The 20,352-nt window shown below is 26.7% G+C and overlaps 3 protein-coding genes across 12 annotated transcripts in view; 1 reads left to right on the top strand and 2 right to left on the bottom strand.

Annotated features, from left to right (window-relative positions):
• Positions 1 to 8,116, bottom strand: part of LOC126925221 (protein Gawky) — a 36,762-nt gene extending 28,646 nt beyond the window's left edge. For 2 of the 9 annotated variants that reach the window (XM_050740541.1, XM_050740543.1), the window contains exons 1-4: positions 7,534 to 8,114; positions 2,553 to 2,746; positions 1,104 to 1,153; positions 641 to 753 (exon numbers count right to left, since the gene is read on the bottom strand). In XM_050740541.1, the coding sequence (XP_050596498.1) occupies positions 641 to 709 (69 nt within the window). In that variant the 5' untranslated portion in view covers positions 710 to 753; positions 1,104 to 1,153; positions 2,553 to 2,746; positions 7,534 to 8,114. Of the gene's footprint in view, positions 1 to 640; positions 754 to 1,103; positions 1,154 to 1,811; positions 2,528 to 2,552; positions 2,747 to 7,533 lie in introns of those variants that run through there. The other 7 variants (XM_050740545.1, XM_050740537.1, XM_050740544.1 and 4 more) reach the window with 6 other exon arrangements.
• Positions 8,117 to 8,230: 114 nt separating this feature from the next.
• Positions 8,231 to 11,937, bottom strand: LOC126925246 (ubiquitin carboxyl-terminal hydrolase MINDY-3 homolog). The gene is made up of 6 exons (XM_050740604.1): positions 11,920 to 11,937; positions 11,567 to 11,833; positions 10,947 to 11,376; positions 10,407 to 10,675; positions 9,772 to 10,069; positions 8,231 to 9,703 (listed from the first exon to the last, which is right to left on the bottom strand). Exons 2-6 carry the CDS (start codon positions 11,670 to 11,672, stop codon positions 9,397 to 9,399), a joined length of 1,410 nt encoding a protein of 469 aa, XP_050596561.1. The 5' UTR covers positions 11,673 to 11,833; positions 11,920 to 11,937; the 3' UTR covers positions 8,231 to 9,396.
• Positions 11,938 to 12,546: 609 nt separating this feature from the next.
• On the top strand, positions 12,547 to 20,097 carry LOC126925241 (calcium uptake protein 1 homolog, mitochondrial-like). Of its 2 annotated transcripts, none has more exons than XM_050740593.1 (11): positions 12,547 to 13,126; positions 13,255 to 13,408; positions 16,271 to 16,430; positions 17,950 to 17,987; positions 18,259 to 18,373; positions 18,454 to 18,614; positions 18,905 to 19,021; positions 19,083 to 19,207; positions 19,308 to 19,435; positions 19,546 to 19,635; positions 19,926 to 20,097. In XM_050740593.1, exons 1-11 carry the CDS (start codon positions 12,903 to 12,905, stop codon positions 20,078 to 20,080), a joined length of 1,467 nt encoding a protein of 488 aa, XP_050596550.1. In that variant the 5' UTR covers positions 12,547 to 12,902; the 3' UTR covers positions 20,081 to 20,097. The 2 variants fall into 2 exon arrangements, with proteins under 2 accessions (XP_050596550.1, XP_050596551.1); XM_050740594.1 differs by lacking the exon at positions 16,271 to 16,430 and adding an exon at positions 17,427 to 17,586 and having other exon boundaries at positions 12,549 to 13,126.
• Positions 20,098 to 20,352: the final 255 nt, after the last annotated feature.

Genomic DNA, 20,352 nt, shown 5'->3' on the forward strand with positions numbered 1-20,352 from the left:
TTAACAAAAATTGTGTATTTCAATATAAGTACTGATTATTCTAAAAAATATATCCAACTTTAAATGCAAATACGATGTAACTTGGAACATATTCAAAAATCGAATTGAAAATTGTCCTATGTATATTGTTCATTGTGAAAAATGATCTTCAAATAATGCACGTTAATTTTTATTAACACAAAATATATTTTTATAACATAAAATTCTGCATATGGGAATTGAATCTAAAATAATAAATATATATTCTTTTTACTGGCAGGCATATTTATGTTTAAGAGGTGAATATTGATTTTTGATTTAAAACAAGAAAGGAATTATTTCATATTTCTTTTATATTACGTACGCATAGCGTTTAAATTTGTGTTTTTATGTTTTAAGTAAATTAGATTATATAATGTAATTTATTAAACTTTGCCATTCATTTATATACTCGTATAAAGATCTAAAAATAGTATATATTTCATATATTACATAGTTTTTAGTATTTTTTTAGAATCTTTTTTGTTACACATACAAGTTACTATGTGATAAAAAGAAAAAACACATCAAAAATTCACTTTACAATATATTTCAAAACTAGTTTCAAAAAATATTAACAAATTAAAACAGAGCTATTAAAAACTACAGGACTTATACTTACCATGGAATTTTGTACGAAGGCATTTGTTTCTGTAGAAATCTCATGTGAACTAGAATTGTGTGGAAACATTGGGCTCAGTTCTTCTTTGGCAGGCAATGCATAGAAACCAAGATCTAAGGAATAATTTTTTATGAATTTATTATTACTTATTATGAATCATAATATTAATGTTTAAATTAAAGAAAATGTTGTTATTAATTTTATTAAACCAATAATCTGTTTATTATTCCACATTGTAATATTAATGAGTCTTGGATTCTACATGAGAAATTCAATTGTCTACAATTTAACATTATTGATGTGCAATAGGTATTACTTTATTATGATATAATGCAAAATAAAAAAATATATTGCGAGTATTGAATAGTAAATAAAAAGATAGTTGTGACAATAACAATGTGAATGTATCAGTCTCTTTTAATTAATTGATTAAATTATGAATACTACAAACTGAAGTACAAACCTTGTAGACTATCACTATCAGTGTGCTCCTAGCTCCATGCCAGTGGAGATCTGTAATAACATAATATTATTTTACTTTAAACAAATATAAATCTTTGAGCGCTAGTAAAAATTGTTTGTTTCTAATATAAGTTTATTTTTTAATTCTCTGCATGAGTAAATATACTTTTCTAAACTATTAAGTACATAACTACATAATAAATGTTTTTAATTGCACCATATACCGCATAATATAATTGCTAATGTTTACTATGAATGAAGCAGATAAAATAGTTAAGATTGCCTTTCCCTATTTCTTGCCAATATAAATTTTTTACTGTCTTATTATACTATGAAACTATTAGTAGCAATTATTAATTTTTTCAATGTTTACTCCAAGTGACAATAATACATATCACATATTTCATGTAATACCTGACTGTAACTCTATAATTGTTAGATATACATTATTGACAGTAAACTAGAAGCTTTGCAAAAATACTAATGTTTCTATTTTATGACTACATTTCTCTCATTATGATAAATCCAAATATTTTCTAAGTACTATAAATTTATCAATGAGCAAGGCAAATGCTGCAAAGTAATTTTACTACTGAAACGTTGTAAATACACGTTAAACATCAAAACGAAAATCGTCGTTTCGATCGATTTCCCCGTTTCACCAATAGACATATAAGCCCTGGATACACTATCAAAACGCACAACTTACCAAATCTGTGCGTAATATAAGGTTAGATAACAAGTAGACGTACAAAATGAAGACGTAATTTGTACATTTCACGAATAATTACTACAGGCATATGTTATACATGTATCCGCAAATATACATTCGAAATACAAAATATTCTACGCATTAAATATGGAAAAAAATGTTTTTAACTTGTCTGAAACTCGTATACATCTATGTAAAATACTAGTACATTTATAGATATTTCTAGCAATATAGGCACCATGTATTGTTCACAAGCACGTATAGATTCACGTAACATGTACGTGTATGTATACATGCATATATATGTATATATATGTATATATATACATGTGCATTGACACGCTGTATGTGCATGTATTTGCGCGCGCGCACACACGCCCCTATGTGTGCAGTATATACAACAATTACATGTTCTTACGTGCATATACGTAAAACTATACATATGGATGCATATGCATATGTATATCAATGTATATAATCATCCGTAAGCATATATATATACGCGTGCCGTATATTTATCATTATACGCACCACTTATACGTAATACCGTAATACCATAAATATATTCACACGTATGTGATTTGTGTATGTGTATTGATAAAAGAACGTAAAATGTAAAATGTGAAGGATGAGGAACACAGGAGAGAAATTAGCTACCCTTTCCTAAAATATCACAGGGAATTAAGTATCGTAACATTAGATAGAACGTTCGAGAATGAACGAAATTCAAGAACTTACTTTTTAGATTCGGTGCCCGAAGAAGATTTCAGTCTAGTGGAAGATATTTCGTTGGCGCACGAAACGGGCAGAGCGAGTACCGCTCCGCTGGTGGGCTATTCCCGCGAGTGGCGCTACTCCCCCGGATTTGGAGAGCTCGGTGTTGCTGATGCGCGCACCGAGACCCGATTCATAGTTGTACATGTGAAAAGACCCTTTCACATTTCAAAATGATCAGTAAACAGATTACTACTTGATATAAATAATATTCGATGCTATATAGTTAATTTCAGTAGGATATAAAATAATTAATTCAACTGCAATTTATAGCTGAACTGATGGCCAAATACGCTATATTTTACAAAAATATATGTATTACAAAACAGAGACTATATCTAAATTTTGAAATATTCTTTTGCTATTCATTGAGACATTTTAATAATGTAAATAATAACATGTGAATTTAATACAAGTAATGAATGGGTTCATAAACAGTTATAATAAAAAATTTGAAATAGTCATATTTCATTAATGTAATTTATATATATATATATATAATTTTATAAGAAAAGGAATAATTTTGAAACTTAGAGAAATTTTTATGACACAATTAAAATGATTCTTTTGAATTTTTCTTTCTCGTTTCTTCGTTCAGATTCTCGTTTGATGGAATAAAAGTTAATGAAAAATAATAAAATATGCAAAACAATGAAAATTAAAAAATGATATACATATAAAAATGTATTACATCAATAATGAATAGAGAAGTTTCGATTAGATAAGGATGACTCATACATATTAACTTCCATATACTTCTTGATAAAAAGAAAAATTATATTGAAACCTATAAAGATAAATATTTTTTCTAACATATGTTTTATTTTCTTAGATAATTATACCTATATAAGCAATGCGAATTTTATTTTTTGTTAAAATACATAAAAAAAGTTAAAAACATCAAATTAATAACATTCGATATTTGCAAAGTATATTTTTAATAAAATACTCAAATAGGAAAGAAGAAAAATACACTTATGCTACCTTATACCTATACTTTTTTCATCGTCTTTTAATAAAATTATTTATAACAAGATTAGGTAATATGTTTTCAATCGTTATTTCGCAGATGATTACAAAATGATGCAGAAATCTGATTAAAGAAGAAATGTACCAAGATAAGATTATAGAATTTTAATTATGTAATTGAGAACATTGACATTAGTAATGTTACATAAAATAAAACGTTGCAGAAATTTCATACTTTATGCATTGAATTTCGATAAAATTTGTTCGCGAATAACTAAATGTGATTTACGCGCGAATATACAATTAAATATAGGTTAAATGTTTTGCAATATTTTAATTTTAGTATATTAAAATAATAATAATTAATAATTTACTTTTAAAAAATATATGTGCTTATTTTTTTATATTTATTATTTTGTGATGATGTAGCTAATATTTATATGCGAATTATTTATATTATACTAGACAAAATAATATTATACTAATAAAATGCTTTCTATAAAATCATAAATTATCGAAGAAGCAAACTGTTTTGTTTATAGAGTAAAAAGCAACATTTTTTCTCAAGGTTGTTCCTTTTAAAATCTCAAATTTATTCTCTTTTAATATTTTTAAATTATATCATTATTACTTGACCTTGAAAAAATGAATATATCCTGTTATAAAAAAGATACATATTTGCACAATTATATCACTTTTATGCCATCTCGTATTCCAAACATCGGTAACCTTGAAATTCAAAGGCGTGACTTTGAGAACAAAATTTTATATATTAGAAAGTTCGATTCTTCCAACCAAAATGATTTTATTTTTGATATTTTATGGTACTATGAGAATGAGCAAATACTTTAACCATTAATGTTAAAGGAAATATCCTGCATGTAATCCAATTGCACAGTTATGCAAAGTTACATGGCGCTATCATCTAAAACTTGTAACAATTTTATGATCTATATAGGATCCTTCACTTTAATTTTATGTAAAACATTACTACAAATTATGAAATAATTATAAGGAATAATAAAAATTCATCGTACTACCACATGCCTATACGTAAGATTTGGAAATTATCGACCCGTTAAAGGTGATACTCTACCTACGTAGATATATGTACACGTACAATCTTTACCTACAGAGTGTACTAATATCTATGCGTGTACAACGCGTGCTATTCTCTTGAGCGCACGTCTGCCCTTTTACTGCGACAACTTTCTCACTACTATAATTTACTATTGCAGTTTTATTTATTTACATTCATACACTTATTGTATTTATACCTCTTGAAAACAAAAGTATAACAACCCTTCTTACTTACGCACACATATACGCATACGTATATGCATATGATGAAATGTTAATTATGCTTATTTCTAACATTTATAGAATAGATATATTTTCCTATTTTTTAAACATAACTTTATAGTCTTTATCATATTCTGAACTACGTAATATGATATTAATTTATTTCCAAAATAACAAAACTAATTTTGAATTAAATATTTATCGATTAAAAAATCATTGCTAATGTCTAGATACACATAAAATAAAATATATAAATGTAAAAATATGATTTTTCCTAATTTATATTCAACTACATTGAAATTTTTAATATACATTTATTACTGCATTGGATATATGCGCAATATACATCTAGATAAAGGTACGAATTAATTTTAAATTTTTGCATTAATTTTTATTATTTATCGATCGTTTTTGAGGCAAAATGTCTTTCCAGTTGAATATCTTTTTATCATAATGCTAGTACATAATATGTACTTAGATTGCATACACGTGAGCAAATTTGTAACGTAACAATTGCTTACTTCCGGTAGTTTGGTTGTCATTTGAAATCAGAGAACGCAAGAGTAGAAAGTGGAGGAAGTGTTCTTTTCGATTCGCTCCTTTTTCATTCTATAGTAAAAAGCGTTGTAAGCATTATGAAATAAGACGAAATTTTATTTTTTAATTAATAGTAATATAATAAAAGTAGAGTAAAATAAAACGAATTTATGACTGTATAGAAAATAAGAAAGAGAAATTTAATAAACTAATCTTAATATAGAATTAAATGAATTAAATTGTCCATTTTTGTGTCACTGCTTTTACAAAATTTTTTAGGGGATTTACTTATATTTTAATACAAACAAACACTAATTTGATGAAAGGTTATGAAACTTACATTGCATGACTATAAGATATTAAATATTCCCATTCTAATCATCTTAACTTCATTATTAACATAACGTAAATATTGTTTGGTTTAAATATAAACATTGTGGATATATTAATTTAACTTGAAGTTTCTAAAACTGTTTTCTAATATTACAAAAAAAAGGCTACTACTCATAAAAAATAGAAATAGAATTTTCTGAAGTAGATTTTTTATCAAACTTCTATTATTTGCCAGTGTTATCTAATGATTTAATGAAATATATACAATGTAAATTAATTTGCGCGGAACAATTCTGGAAATTTTGTATTTAAAAATAATTACTATGGCAAAACTTGTTTTTATGAGAAACTTCTATCTTTCAATGCTTGATGTTAAATAAGTAAGTAATAAATTTTATCAAGATTGGATAAGGAAAATTACTTCAAAATTTATCCAAGTATATTTAACTTCTTCTTCTTTGTATCATTTTTATACAAACTGCAATGTATTTCATAGAATAATCATTTTATTTCACATAAGAAAAGGTTATGTTAACATTTACATACAAATCTTTATATCTTAAATAAGCAATTCTTACAATCATGACATTTATAATATAATTATAATTCTAAGAATAAAAGGAAGAAAAAAGATTGTAAGATTTTTTGTAGTTATGTTTGTATTAACTTACTATATTTTAAAAATATATTCAATACTACATTATCTAAAGATAATAAGTTATAGATATATTTTTTTTATCTTATCTATAATTATAAACAATTGGTAAATGTTCTTTATTATGTGTATTATATACAAGAAGATTTTTTAGCAATCATTAAGTGCACTTGTTTATCAAATAATTTTTGGACTTATTCAATGTATATGGTACAAAAGATAATCAAGAAAGGCAAACGATTAAATTCAAATTGTATATTCTATCATAAAATTAGTATAGTTATATACTATCAATATATTTAATATAGCTATAAATGTGATTTTTTAATAGAAAGAAAGACTAAAGAATTTACAACATTTTTCATTTAAATTTTTAGTTACAAACAAATCAAATATATTAAAAACAAGTAATTATTTGTCTAAAAATTTGTTCCACAATTTTAATTTATTTGTGTATAAAGAATCACTTATGTTTTGGAGTATAATGAAAATATGTGTCAATCTGAGTTAATCAATTTTAAAATGCAAATTTTTTAAATATTATGGACCAATTCAACAAATTTGCCTTTTTATATAAAATCACTCCCTCCTTAGTTGTACTACCATATATATAATACAAAGTATGGAAATAATACAGTATCTAACAGATAAACAAATGTTCAATAATATTTTTGTGCAAAATGTTTTAAGCTTTAATATTTTATATTTAAATAAACAGATCAATGGAGATATAGAATCATATGATAAAAACATAGAAATACATTAATGCTATATTCTAACAATAACATTCTAATAAGCACTGACTATTTACAATTTATATTTTGATAACTTCATATAAGCATATATTGCAACTTCATAAATATGTTATTTTTTTCTAGTAACAAAAGGTTAAAATTCGTTTATTTTTTTAACAATAAGAAAATGTATCTATCAACTGTTTCGTAATATTTATATTTGTAAATAAACTATTAACGACTTTAATTCGGTGAAAAATAAAATGTGTTTCTCTCCTTTCCTCAACTTTATCAAAAATATTACTTCAAAATAAAAAAATTTTACGTCTGAAGTATTATAAGGTTATATTTATATACATATACACAGTATATATACGTATATTATATATAATAATAATAATAAAATGTAACTTACCAGAGCATATATCAATCATAGAAAGTTCTTAAAATTAGATTGATCACAACACTTTCTTCACACGCTTTCAAAAGCACATTTCGTTGTGAGCACAATAGTTATTTTACCGAAAATACATCTCCATCGCTAGGCACGGAGTCTTGAAAACTGTACTGTTTTGTGAGCCACGTCATACAATACAGATTGAAACTTCCAACGAATATTTTCTCTTAGATAAGAACGACATCTTGCAAAGAAGAAGCAACAATAATATACTTGGCGGATAATTTAAATAAAATTTGCATTAATTGCGCAAAATGTAATATAAATTACTTTTCAATACTTTTTAAATACAATTAAATCCCCATTTTTTTCACATATTAATTTTCCAACTTTACAGTCTTGCTGTGATATCATGCTGTTGAAGAAATCTCTGCAGAATTCTCTACATGTTTCTTTGCTCTCGTATGTTCACCATTTTATTTCGTATTGAATATTAGAACTAAGAAAATGTTTTAAATAGTAAAATCAAAATATATAGTATAATAACTTCCTAAATACGTAGAACGCACTATTTTAGAACTTTAAAACATTCTTTTTGTATTTCAAAACACACCTACTTGTTAAAAGAGAAATGGTTTTATCATTAGCAATTCGTAATAAAATTAACATATAATTAAATATAATTAAAATAAGATGTTTATAAAACATAAACACATTTTCGTTTTTGTTATTCTTTTATTTTTAATATTATTATTCGATTTATATATTCATAACATATTAGTTTTTAAAAGAAGAATTAGTTCGTTTTAATCATTTTAATTACAATAAATATAATAATTATAATAATATATTTATGTCTGTGTAAACATATAATCATAAAAATATACGCATAAAAACAAGTTATATAAAGAATCAAATTCAAATACGAAAAATTCTGAAATGTAACTTAATTTGATTCCTCATTAATTTTGTTCGCTATCTGCAACTTCAGCTGTACTTATAAATACATTTCTAGCATGTAGGAAATTCAAATGCGTTCTTTTCATTTCATTCTGTATAGTGTGTCCTATTCGTTTAGAATGTTATTATACGCGACCTTTTGCAACATTTTGAGCGAAATCGGCAACACAATATAACGTGTTTCCTTTATTAAATGTAAAAAAGAAGGAAATAGTAAAAATATTATTAGAATGTCGATACAATGACTAGATTATAACTTTGATCTACCTATGTATACATTTAGCCATGGATACGATTTACATAGATTTGTACATTGTCTACAATTTTATTTCCGCATTATTTTTTTAAATTGATTTTTTTCTTTACACTACTTTTTATTACTTTGTTTATCTGAATATTCACACTTTTTCTTACTACATTATTATTATTATTTTCTCCGTTACATTTCACTTGCAATTGTTATTGTTTATTACTAGCATTCGCATATCCCTTTCCTTTTGTTTATTAGTAAATTCGTTTTAATTTTTTTAACATCAACATCAAATAATTTTAAACTTCAAAATATATGTTCTTGAAGTTTTTAATAGTATGTTGAATAGTTATTTCTAAAACAATACTACATATTTAAATCTCGTTTCATTTGTAAAAGAATGCTTTCTACTCTAAATAATTAGTAAAATTATTGAATTATTATAATTTATAAATAAAGTTCTATTTAACATAAAATATGTTAAACAATTTTTCTTTATTTAAATCTAATTCCTTCTCTAATGATTTTTGTTTAGAGTTCTCAAGCACAAAAACTTCCTTTGTAAATTTAAGTACTCCTCAAACTATTTTATAATTTTGTTACTTATTTCCTTGTATAACAACTCCAATGATATAGTTAAAAATAACTCATCAGAATGTGAGCAGAATTTATTAGTTAAGGCTCGGATTCTGCCCAATATCCCATTGAACTTCAATTCTGGGCCATTTTGTTTGAAGTACTGTTAACATAGGATTGCTTTCCATAATACCCTTAATAGTGCACTCCAGTAACACGGCTTGACCTTTATGATATTTTACTTTATTTTCTGGATTGCTGTGTTGGAGACTATTATGATGGTACAATGGAAATGTATCTGGACAAGTTCGTGGTTCTTCAGGAAAGAACTCGTCCATAAAGTTAGTACGTAGAATAATTCCCAAATTTTCAGTATCCAATTTTTTCTGCATTACGTTGACACTGTAATAAAAATATATGTGTTATAACACAATTTGATATATGTATAATTTAAAATATATATTACTTACTAATCTGTGTCTGTAACCAGTCCAAGTTCAGCGAGAACATCTTGTAATAAATTGGCTGGGATAAAATCATTTCCTTCAGGATCAAATTTTCTAAAAATTCTTTTCGCTTGGTCTGCAGGTGTTTCAGGGCTCACAAGTCTTTTTTCAGTAGAAAATAGCACAGTCAAATGAGTTTCTGAACCCAATACCCAAATAGGATATGATGGAGATTTTAAGAAAGTTCCAACTTCACAGTAACACAAATATTCAAGAAGTGCAAGGAATCCTATAGGATTTTGTTTATCTATCCCACGCAACTCTGAAATTTGTAAATTATTTCAATATTAATAATATAGACAGTTTATAATGTTAAATAACACATTAGAGGAGTAAGATACTTCATGCTTCTGTCCTTGATTGAAGGGAAAGAAGATTTTACAAACAAAATTTGCACATATCACACTATTTGTTAGCAAATAAGTATTAATTTATTTGTTATATAATCAACTTTGACAACATTTTGCAGTCAATAACAGCAACAAAAGCATTTAATCACAATTAACGTGTATTAACGTTAAGTAATGCTCCTTATTATTATTAATTATTAATTATTTATTAAATATATTACAATGGCATAGAATATAAGAATAGCTTACTCAGTCCTCCAACATCTTGATCATGATCCCATACATGGCTAACTGCTCTTCCTGTGAGCATCAAATTTATAAGACTCTGATTCCCATAACCATATGTTGAATCAATCATTGATTCTAAAGGATCCGACATTTCTGAACGAATTTCAGTGACACCTTTCGTAACAATTACACTATAAAGAAGCAATAAGATACCATATCTATCTTTTAACATCTCTAACCTTTCTAAAAAAAATTCTTCTACATGTTCAGAAGTATTTGTTGTAAATAACCTGAAATAAAATATTCGTTTTTATAATAAAAACTGGATTTTTAATCTAAATATAATAAAAATGAGTTTTAAAATGTTTTTAATTGAAGTACTTTAAATTTAATAATAACATATCATAGCACATTCGTGGTAATGATTTTCTGAAAAATGTACTTTATTCGATTGTACTGTTCTTGTGAGCCAATATGTATGTAAGTATATCTCAATTTATTCTTAAAGTTATTCTTAAAACCAGATAGATCATTTTCATAATTCATGACAAATTTCCTTACCTCAATTGAGAATGGAAGAGGTCAGAATCTATGGCTCTGCATTCTTCATTCATATCCATCAGTAATATCTTTTTATTTGTTTCTCGATTTTCATTATTTGCCACGCTTATTTCTTCTTCACGATTTTCAATTTCTGGTATTTTTTCCACCCATTTAGCCTTTCTTCCATTATCTTCATTCGAAAATTTACAATCCATAAATACAATACAAAACTTTGGAACTTTCTCCCCAGCTGCTTGCTTTAAAATTTCTATAGAAGCTCGTACAAGGAGCTGGTAACATGTATCCAAATTGATATTTTTCCATGTTGAAACATCAGTCTCAGAGAGTAATTCTTTTAAAATAAAAGCTTGGACAGGAGCTATTACTGCACAAGGACCACCTTCTGTTTGTATCAATGCTGTTGGTTCATCAGAGCTGAAGTAAAATCCTGAAGCAATGGGAAGTGTGTATTATACTAAGTAATAGATTATATACAATCAATTAAGGACATTGATTAAACTTATTTATTATTTTATTTTTTGGTGATAATAATTATGATTAATTTAACGTAAATAACCCAACCTCTATTATTAAACCTTTTATTACGAAAAGAAGAACATTTAGAAATATAAAATTACCTTGAGCCCATCGTTTAAAAACATCTTTTTTAACAGTATTGCCCCAGAGTAATGTTTTGATGGAATGTACAAATTCGTCATCGCAGTGAACAACATTTTCAGCCATTATCCACGTTGTTATTTATTTTATTTTTTTAAATTATTAGAACATTAAGCAACGTTACACAAATACAAATTATTTGGACGTAATCATAATATTCTTTTGTATCTCTGCCAAATCGAATTATTTTGTTACAATTTCCAACGATTACAATTGTATCATATAACCTATATCATGAAAGAAACAATCATCCAGTACTTCGCCATTTTAGACATTGCATAGTTAATAAATACACGAGACATATGAAACCTACTTTTCATATTTATTAGTAAAATCTTATTTTCATGATAAATTTTCTTTCCTCAACTGTTAATATCTCATGAATATGTATTTAAATATAACATATATATTGAGCATTTCAATTAATCAACTATATATTAGCAGAAAATTATAAAACATAAACCTTTTGTTAAAGAATACGAAATGAATATATATTATATTTTACATCTGAAAATTTAAAAAATGTATTTTTAGTTTCTTTATTTAATATGGGCAGATATTTTAATTATTTCGAAATTTCATGTATTATTCTATTTACCGAGTGCTACAGTTAAATAGAACCTGGCATTATTTATTGTTGTATAAAAAAATTCTAGAGATTCTCAGGATTCGGTGTAATATTACACCTAACATACGGAAAGAAAAATAAAAGTTAAACTACTTTTCTCAAACTAAATAATATGTATTATATTGAAAGAGTAATAAACAAATTTAAACTTAAACTTATTTATAAGACCATTTTCAAGGTCGCTTTTTTTAATGAAATTTGTCATCACCATAAGAAATATTTAAAAAATTTATGTATACAAGATCATTTTAAAGTTCCTTTCACAAATATGTTTCCAGCGCCATTGTGTACGTAACGTGAATTACAAATTCCGAATTTTTCAGCTCTGCAATGAACAGTTTAAATAGTACAGTTGTATGAAGGTTCGATATATCTAAACAGATATAAGTAGGTTAGCTTCCGCATTAAATTATGTTGTGTTCTACAATTTATTTTGACATTCTTAGAATGAGAGAATGCGAACAGAATAATATAAAGTAAATATAAAGGTTAAAACTGAAAAACATGTATATAAAGAAGTGTCACTAAAGGTTATGCGCATAAAGATTAAACTCTGTTAGTACAATCTCTATTTGAAAGGAAAATAGTACTGTCAACATAAAATTTTTCAATATATTCTACATTTCTCTATATATAATTATTCAAAATTTATTCAATAAGTGTAAAACATGTTTACTAATAAGGTTAGATTTATTATAAGACAAAGCGCTTCATGTAACTATATTAACAAAGCGTATAACCTTTTAATAATTGGTAACATTAATAATTCTGAAAAATGTTCAGTTCGAAACAATTTTACATACTTTTCGCGTGAAAGTGAGAAGATCAAGAAAAGCTATCGATTTTTATACGTCATTCCTTGTTTTGTCACCAGCCTTATTGCCTGGAAGAGGTAAGAACAAATCTTTTAAATCTTCTTTTATAGCAACAATTTCAAAGAATAGAATTTGATAATGCTAATTGGTTCAAAGAAATTGCAAATAACATACCTTAGAAATTTTTTATTAAATTCTATTTCAGGATAAGGCAAAAATATTTGTCCACGGTTAATGCGGCTGAAATGATCACCGATGAAGAATCAAATGACGAAGATAAAAATGAGCAATTGGATGAAATACAAGAAGATAAAAAGAAAAAGAAGAAGAAGGCGAAAATTGGGTTTCGTGATCGAAAGGTTAGTAATTATATAATTATTTACGTCCAACTAAACAGTTTATTATTAAACCGAAATTGTTTAAAAAACGGATAATTAATGCATAGTTAAAATTTCAAAATGTTTGCATATTAAAAATTTTCAAAATTGCTAAGTATACAAAAAGTTTTATATACATATAGTATAGTATGGTATAGTATAAAATATATTGTGGTAGAACGTTATAAATACAATGGATTTCGGTATAATGCGAGGGATATATTCCTCATTATAGAGATACGGGTTGTACGGAGGGCGACTGGACCATCAAATGTATTATATATGTAATTAACACTAGGTTTACGGGCGTTTCGTATATACCTATTTTTACGAGGACCCGTCAAATTGACGGGTAAACGAAAATACGCATTTTTCTTTAAAAAATCAATTTATACAAATTAAGTCTGAAAGGAATAATATTAGGCTTCACGTTTAAATAAATTATTAATAAATAAAGTCTTTTTTTTAAATTATCACTAAAAAAATAACAATAACATTAACACTAAGTTTACGGAACCCGCCAATTTGACGGATTTCGAAACTCGAAATGAAATATCTCAAAAACTATAGCATTAATTTTAACCATTTTGCATCGTAAATTAATCATTTCATCTAAAGAATTTATGCACAAAATTATTTTTTCCTAGACTTTCTAATTTTTGAAATTTGTATGTAGTATATCTATCTCTACGAGACCCGTTAAATTGACGGCTTAGCTGATTTCATAAACAATCCGTTTTTCAAAGACAATGTGCAAAAGTTTCAGTTATTGTAGACATTTCCCATTATTGTCTCCATTTATTGTAAGTATTTACAATAGGATAATTGAATTTGGGCACAGTACTTTCTTATTTTGAACAATCCCCCTTTTTTAGCAATCATGAGTAAATCCAAGAGATATAATAAGATATTGAACAAAATTGTCAACATCAATGAAGATTGTTCTGAGGATACCTCCGAAGAAGATCAGTATGAATTAGGCCAAAGCGAAGCTGACAGTGAAAGCTCTGAATACATTGAAAGTGGAGAGATAGAAGGAGCGTCAGATAGTGAAGAGGAACACTTCTTGAAAGTGTGTCGTAACAAGAAAAGGATGCGTATTCTTTTCAGTTCTGACTCCGAGGATGAAAGGACGAGCATTCCAAGCATATCCCAAAATGTAATAGGTGAAATTGAAATTGCAATTGAGGGGACACAGTGCATAAAACTGAAAGCAGGCGGATCTAGGGGTATAAATATATACCTGAAATATTATGTCGGGTTATGTAACTAGTGCCTTCGAATTGATAATTGACAGACACATAATGGAACACATAAACGATTGCACTGAAACCGAGGCGCATCGAGTTTTGAAAAAAGACTGGACAATTACAGTTGCTGAGTTGCATAGTTTTCTAGGAATTCTATATACCCGGGACGCATATGAAGCGAGATCATTGAAAGCCTCCGAAAAATTACAAACAGATAAATTTGCGCTGATATCCGAAATATGGAACAGATTTATAAGTAATAGCCAGGCTCGTTACAAGCCATATGAAAATATCTCAATAGATGAACAATTATTTCCAATGAAAGCTCGATACAGGTTTACGCAATATATACCGAATAAGCGTCATAAATTTGGCATTAAGTTTGGGTTAACAGTTGACGTCCAAACAAAATATATTTTGAATTGTTTCCCTTATATGGGGAAAGATGAAACTCGATGTTCAAAGGAAAAAAGGACAAGATGACATTGTTTTCCTCAAATTTGTATAAATCAGAAAACTGCACACTTATTGTGTATAAAAGTAAACCTAAAATAAAAGTCCTCCTTCTAAACACCAAACATACAGGTGTACGAATAGAAGGTAATTATAAACGTGTTCCAGAAACCATTACTTTTTACAATAAAACAAAGTATGGTGTGGACGTCGTTGACCAAATGGCACGCAAATATAGTGTGAAAGCAGGGAGTTTCCGATGGCCCCTTCAAGTCTTTTTCAATATTTTGGATTTGGCAGCAATAAACGCATGGATACTATATAAAGGGTGTACCAGATTGAAAATATCCAGAAAGGAATTCATTTTTTGTTTAGCCGAGGAATTAGCTGGAGAAAACAAGGAGAACATTTGCCAAAGATCAGACGCTTCATTTCTGTCACCTTCAACGTCAGAAGTGCGAAAAAGTTGCCAAGTGGGTTATTGCAAAAAAATAGAAATAATAACTATTGTATATATTGCAAAAAAGATCGTATGCGGAAAATGTACAAACAACATTCAGTATATTTGCAAAAAATGTGCTCAATAGATATGATTACCCTGTACCGTTAATGTTATTGTTATTTTTTTTAGTGATAATTTTTAAAAAAGACTTTTTATTTATTAATAATTTATTTAAATGCGAAGCCTAATATTGTTCCTTTCAGACTTAACTTGAATAAATCGATTTTTTAAAGAAAAATGCGTATTTTCGTTTACCCGTCAATTTGTCGGGTCCCGTAGAGATAGGTCTACTACATACAGATTTCAAAAATTAGAAAGTCTAGGAAAAAATAATTTTGTGTACAAATTCTTTAGATGGAATGATTAATTTACGATGCAAAATGGTTAAAATTGGTGCTATGGTTTTTGAGATATTTCATTTCGAAGTTCGAAATCCGTCAAATTGACGGGTCCCGTAAACTTAGTGTTAAATAAGATTATAGTACTTTGAGATTTAATAGAAAATTTAATTATTTCAATCATGACAAAGCTATCGTATATTCAAGGTCTATATTTGCTTTTTTACATCATTTTAACTATTATGATTTAGTTATAAATATTTGTTATGTATTATCATTTCCAAATAACGCATATTTGCAGATTATAGAGTATGAAAATCGTTTGAGAGCGTATTCGACGCCTGACAAAATTTTTCGTTACTTCGCTACCGTAAAAATATCGAGTTTAGAAGGTAGCGAAGTTTATATGACTCCAGATGACTTCATCAGATCAATTACTCCTGGCATGAGACAACCAGATGGTATTATAATTTTATTTGTGGTTTATCTTTCACAATAATTTCTTTTTACATCTTTTTATTACTTTTGTTGTAACTTATCTTATTAAAGCCTGTCATTTATGTTGAATGAATTTGACACTATAATAACACAGACTATAATTTTTGTACTCTTACTAATGTCAAATCAGATTTAATTAACCATTTCTTTATTTACTAACATTTTCATAATATGCTAACAATTTTAATTTTCCAAAACTGGAAATTGCTTTTAAGAAAGCGAATTTGAAGCTAGTCGATACGGATTTTTGTCAATAACAGAAATACAGTGAGTTGCTGCCAAAAGTATATCATAAACGATTGCGAACGTAGCATATTTAAAGTTGGCACGCTATTAGTATCAAAGAGTTAATATTATACAGAGTTTCCAGTAATCATGATAGAATTGACAAGGGGCGATTCTACGTGAAGAAATAAGTTGACAACATAGAATAAAAAGTTTTCATATGTTTTTTCATCATTTGTTTTTAAGAAAATCGGCTTTGAAAATTTGTCAAGTATGTATACTTAAACGTGGATAATTTCGAAGTAGACAGAGAATAATGAAAATGAAGTTCTACGTGTGAAAGTAAGTCGAAAATGTAGAATACAATTTTTTCATCGGATGCTTCATTTCTGAAAAAATTAATTTGGAAAATTTACCAAGTGCATGTATATCAGCTTTTATGCGATAAATAATAAATACCATCGATAATTTTTATTATGTAAAACACACAATATAAATTAAAATAGAGTACCTCAAAATTAAATAATATAATCGAGACTCTTTTTGAATTATCTGTGACCTTCCTAATTAAAGATTAGTAAAATGTTGCTAATGTTATATTGAATTGAATTTTACATGTGTCCTTACTGAAATTTATTATTGATTAAACTATATTTCAAACCGAATGTTATAATCTTCATAATATTATCACATTATATTTTTGTTAAATACATGAAAAATTATTTCTTACACAGATAATAGAGTACGAAAATCGTATAAGACACTATTCTACTCCTGACAAAGTATTTCGTTATTTTGCTACTCTGCAAGTGATGAACAACGACATCCATGAAATCTTCATGACACCTGATGACTTTTTAAGATCAATAACGCCTGGTATCAAACAGCCGGACGGTAATTTTTCAACAAGATCGAATTATTGTATATATATAAATGTCCGTAAAACGCTCCATTCTATTTCTATTCAATAAATAGCCTTTCCGTTTACTCTGTTATGATGCTTTCTGCAAATTGTTCCAAAGTACATACTACTAAATGATGCGAAATTTAATATACTTGGACCTTATTAATTGATATGTAAATGTTACAATAAATACAATAATGTCTTTTGTAGCCACTATATATAGGCATATTTATATATTAAATGCATGCAACAATATATCTTTCTATGTAATTTGTATTGTAATAAATGACCTCTTTTTATCTACAGATCCCATTTTTCAATCTAATGTGTTTTAATGATACATTTATTTTCAGGACTTGGGTTGGACAAATATAAACGTTACGATCCTAAGGTAAGCTCAAATTCAGTTTTTCGGTGAAAAAAAGTGCGTCAAAGAAAAGTAAATGTTAGTTCCTATGTTTCAAATAAGATATAACTTCCACACTTACAACTGCTTATTGTGGTACAATATTTATTATTCTGATAATTCTACGATTTTTTCATTATTAGTTACTTAATATTTTAATATTTTTAACTGTAAATGATAGTTGATACTTAATACATATATAATAAAATAAAATGTATTTAATATTATAATTACGAGTATGTATATATTTTTATAGAATATTCACACAAAGTTAGAACTGGCTTTAGATGAAGATAGCATCTTTTACAAACTTGGAAGTGCTGGTTTAATTAGTTTCTCCGATTATATATTCTTACTCACCGTATTATCCAGTAAGTTATCGCTATTAATTTTATATTTTTACTCGAACATCAATTAATCAAACATTTTATATTAAGAAATGTTTTTGTAGCTTCTAGGAGACATTTCGAAATCGCCTTCAGAATGTTTGATTTTAATGGCGATGGTGACGTTGATTCTGAGGAATTTGGAAAAGTTGCTACTTTAATTCGACAACAAACCAGTATCGGAAATCGACATCGTGATCACGTTACCACTGGTAATATGTTTAAGGTACTAATGTTTATTATTGTCTTGAATATCTGTAATATTAGTGTAAGTTACTGTAATCATTTTCATGTCTTCCCTGAAAATGATTTTAGTAATTATACAAAACGAACAAAGTAATATAAAAACTTACAAGTTACAGATTCCGGTAATACAAACTTATTTATATATGATGTTCCAGTAATCATAGTACAATTGGCAATAGGATGATCCTATGTGAAAAAAAAGTCGGAGACGACAATATTTATTTCAATTATAATTTTCTATCATATAACCAATACATCTACAACTTTCAGGGTGTTAATTCAGCATTGACTACATATTTCTTTGGTCAAAACATGAAAGGGAAGTTGACCATTGAGAAATTTTTAGAGTTTCAACAGCAATTGCAAACAGAAATACTTAGTTTAGAGGTCAGTTTTACAATACCTCATTATACATTATTTTATTTTGAAAAAGCATAAATTGTTATAGTTCGAACGAAGAAATCCTGATGAAAACGGTCGAATAACTGAAGTAGATTTCACAGAATTGTTGCTTGCATATGCTGGATATCCCGACAAAAAAAAAGCGAAGATTAGGAAAACTGTAAAAAAGCGGTATACACACACACATATATATATATATATTTATAATTAATGTAAATATAATTTCTACATAAAAAGTGAAATATTTCAATAACGTATTTTATTTTTTCAGCTTTAAGGATAATCCAAAGGGAATAGACAAAGACGAGTATCTGAAGTTTTTTCATTTTTTAAATAATATCAATGACGTGGATACAGCACTGACATTTTATCATATTGCTGGAGCATCAATTGATCCAGGTCTTCCATAATATTAAAAAATATTTTTGTCATAAATTAAATTCTATTCTTTCTATTTTTTAAATTAAATCTCTTTAACTTTATAACTTATAACTTTATATCTTTTACAGCTACCCTAAAACATGTAGCAAAAACAGTGGCTCATATTGATCTGAGTGACCATGTAATACAAGTGGTTTACATTATTTTTGACGAAAACAGTTAGTTGATTATAATATCTATAACATTACATAATTTAATGTTTGATATTTTACATACTGTTACTAAAATTGTATAAATCGTATAAGTCTTTATATTTTAATACATAACAAATTTAGCTTTATGTTGTTAGACATATTATGTAAAAGTTTCTATTTAGTAAGAAGTAATGTATGTTATGATATCTCTACGTAGATACTAACATTCTCCTTAATATGAGGTACAAAACATTCTGTACATTATAAGATTGATTAATTTTGAAGTAATAATATTTTTTTTTGTTTATTTCTAGTGGACGGCCAATTGAGTAACAAAGAATTTGTTGCTGTAATGAAAAATAGGGTTCTAAGAGGATTAGAGAAGTCAAAAGATACTGGTTTTGTCAAACTAATCGAATCAATGGTAAAATGTTTAAAAATTAGTTATAATATGCATTTTGATAATTAAAGCAAAATTACGAGGTTTCTGGCTTTTTTATTATATACGTTTAAAATGGAGATAATTATTGATTTATCTCATTCAGAATTTATCATTACTGATCGTTATTTATTCAATAAGAAATAAACATAATGTATGAGAAAAACTGTTACATACATATTTCTTTTAATATCTCTCATAATATTTTTTTTTATATATCTAATATGTCAAACAAATATATTATTTTATGATAAACTAAAATGTTTTGTTGAATTAGTTGCATATATTAACTCATTAGGTCA

Source organism: Bombus affinis, chromosome 16 (genome assembly GCF_024516045.1).
Source record: "Bombus affinis isolate iyBomAffi1 chromosome 16, iyBomAffi1.2, whole genome shotgun sequence".
NCBI lineage: Eukaryota > Metazoa > Arthropoda > Insecta > Hymenoptera > Apidae > Bombus > Bombus affinis.

Coding starts and splice junctions, on each gene's coding strand:
- LOC126925246 (XM_050740604.1), bottom strand. CDS start 11,672: ATGGCTGAAAATGTTGTTCACTGCGATGACGAATTTGTACATTCCATC. Junction 11,377..11,566: donor TTTTAAACGATGGGCTCAAG/GTAATTTTATAT, acceptor CCATTGCTTCAG/GATTTTACTTCAGCTCTGAT. Junction 10,070..10,406: donor TCAAGATGTTGGAGGACTGA/GTAAGCTATTCT, acceptor TACAAATTTCAG/AGTTGCGTGGGATAGATAAA.
- LOC126925241 (XM_050740593.1), top strand. CDS start 12,903: ATGTTTACTAATAAGGTTAGATTTATTATAAGACAAAGCGCTTCATGT. Junction 16,431..17,949: donor TGGCATGAGACAACCAGATG/GTATTATAATTT, acceptor ATTTATTTTCAG/GACTTGGGTTGGACAAATAT. Junction 19,208..19,307: donor AGGAAAACTGTAAAAAAGCG/GTATACACACAC, acceptor TTATTTTTTCAG/CTTTAAGGATAATCCAAAGG.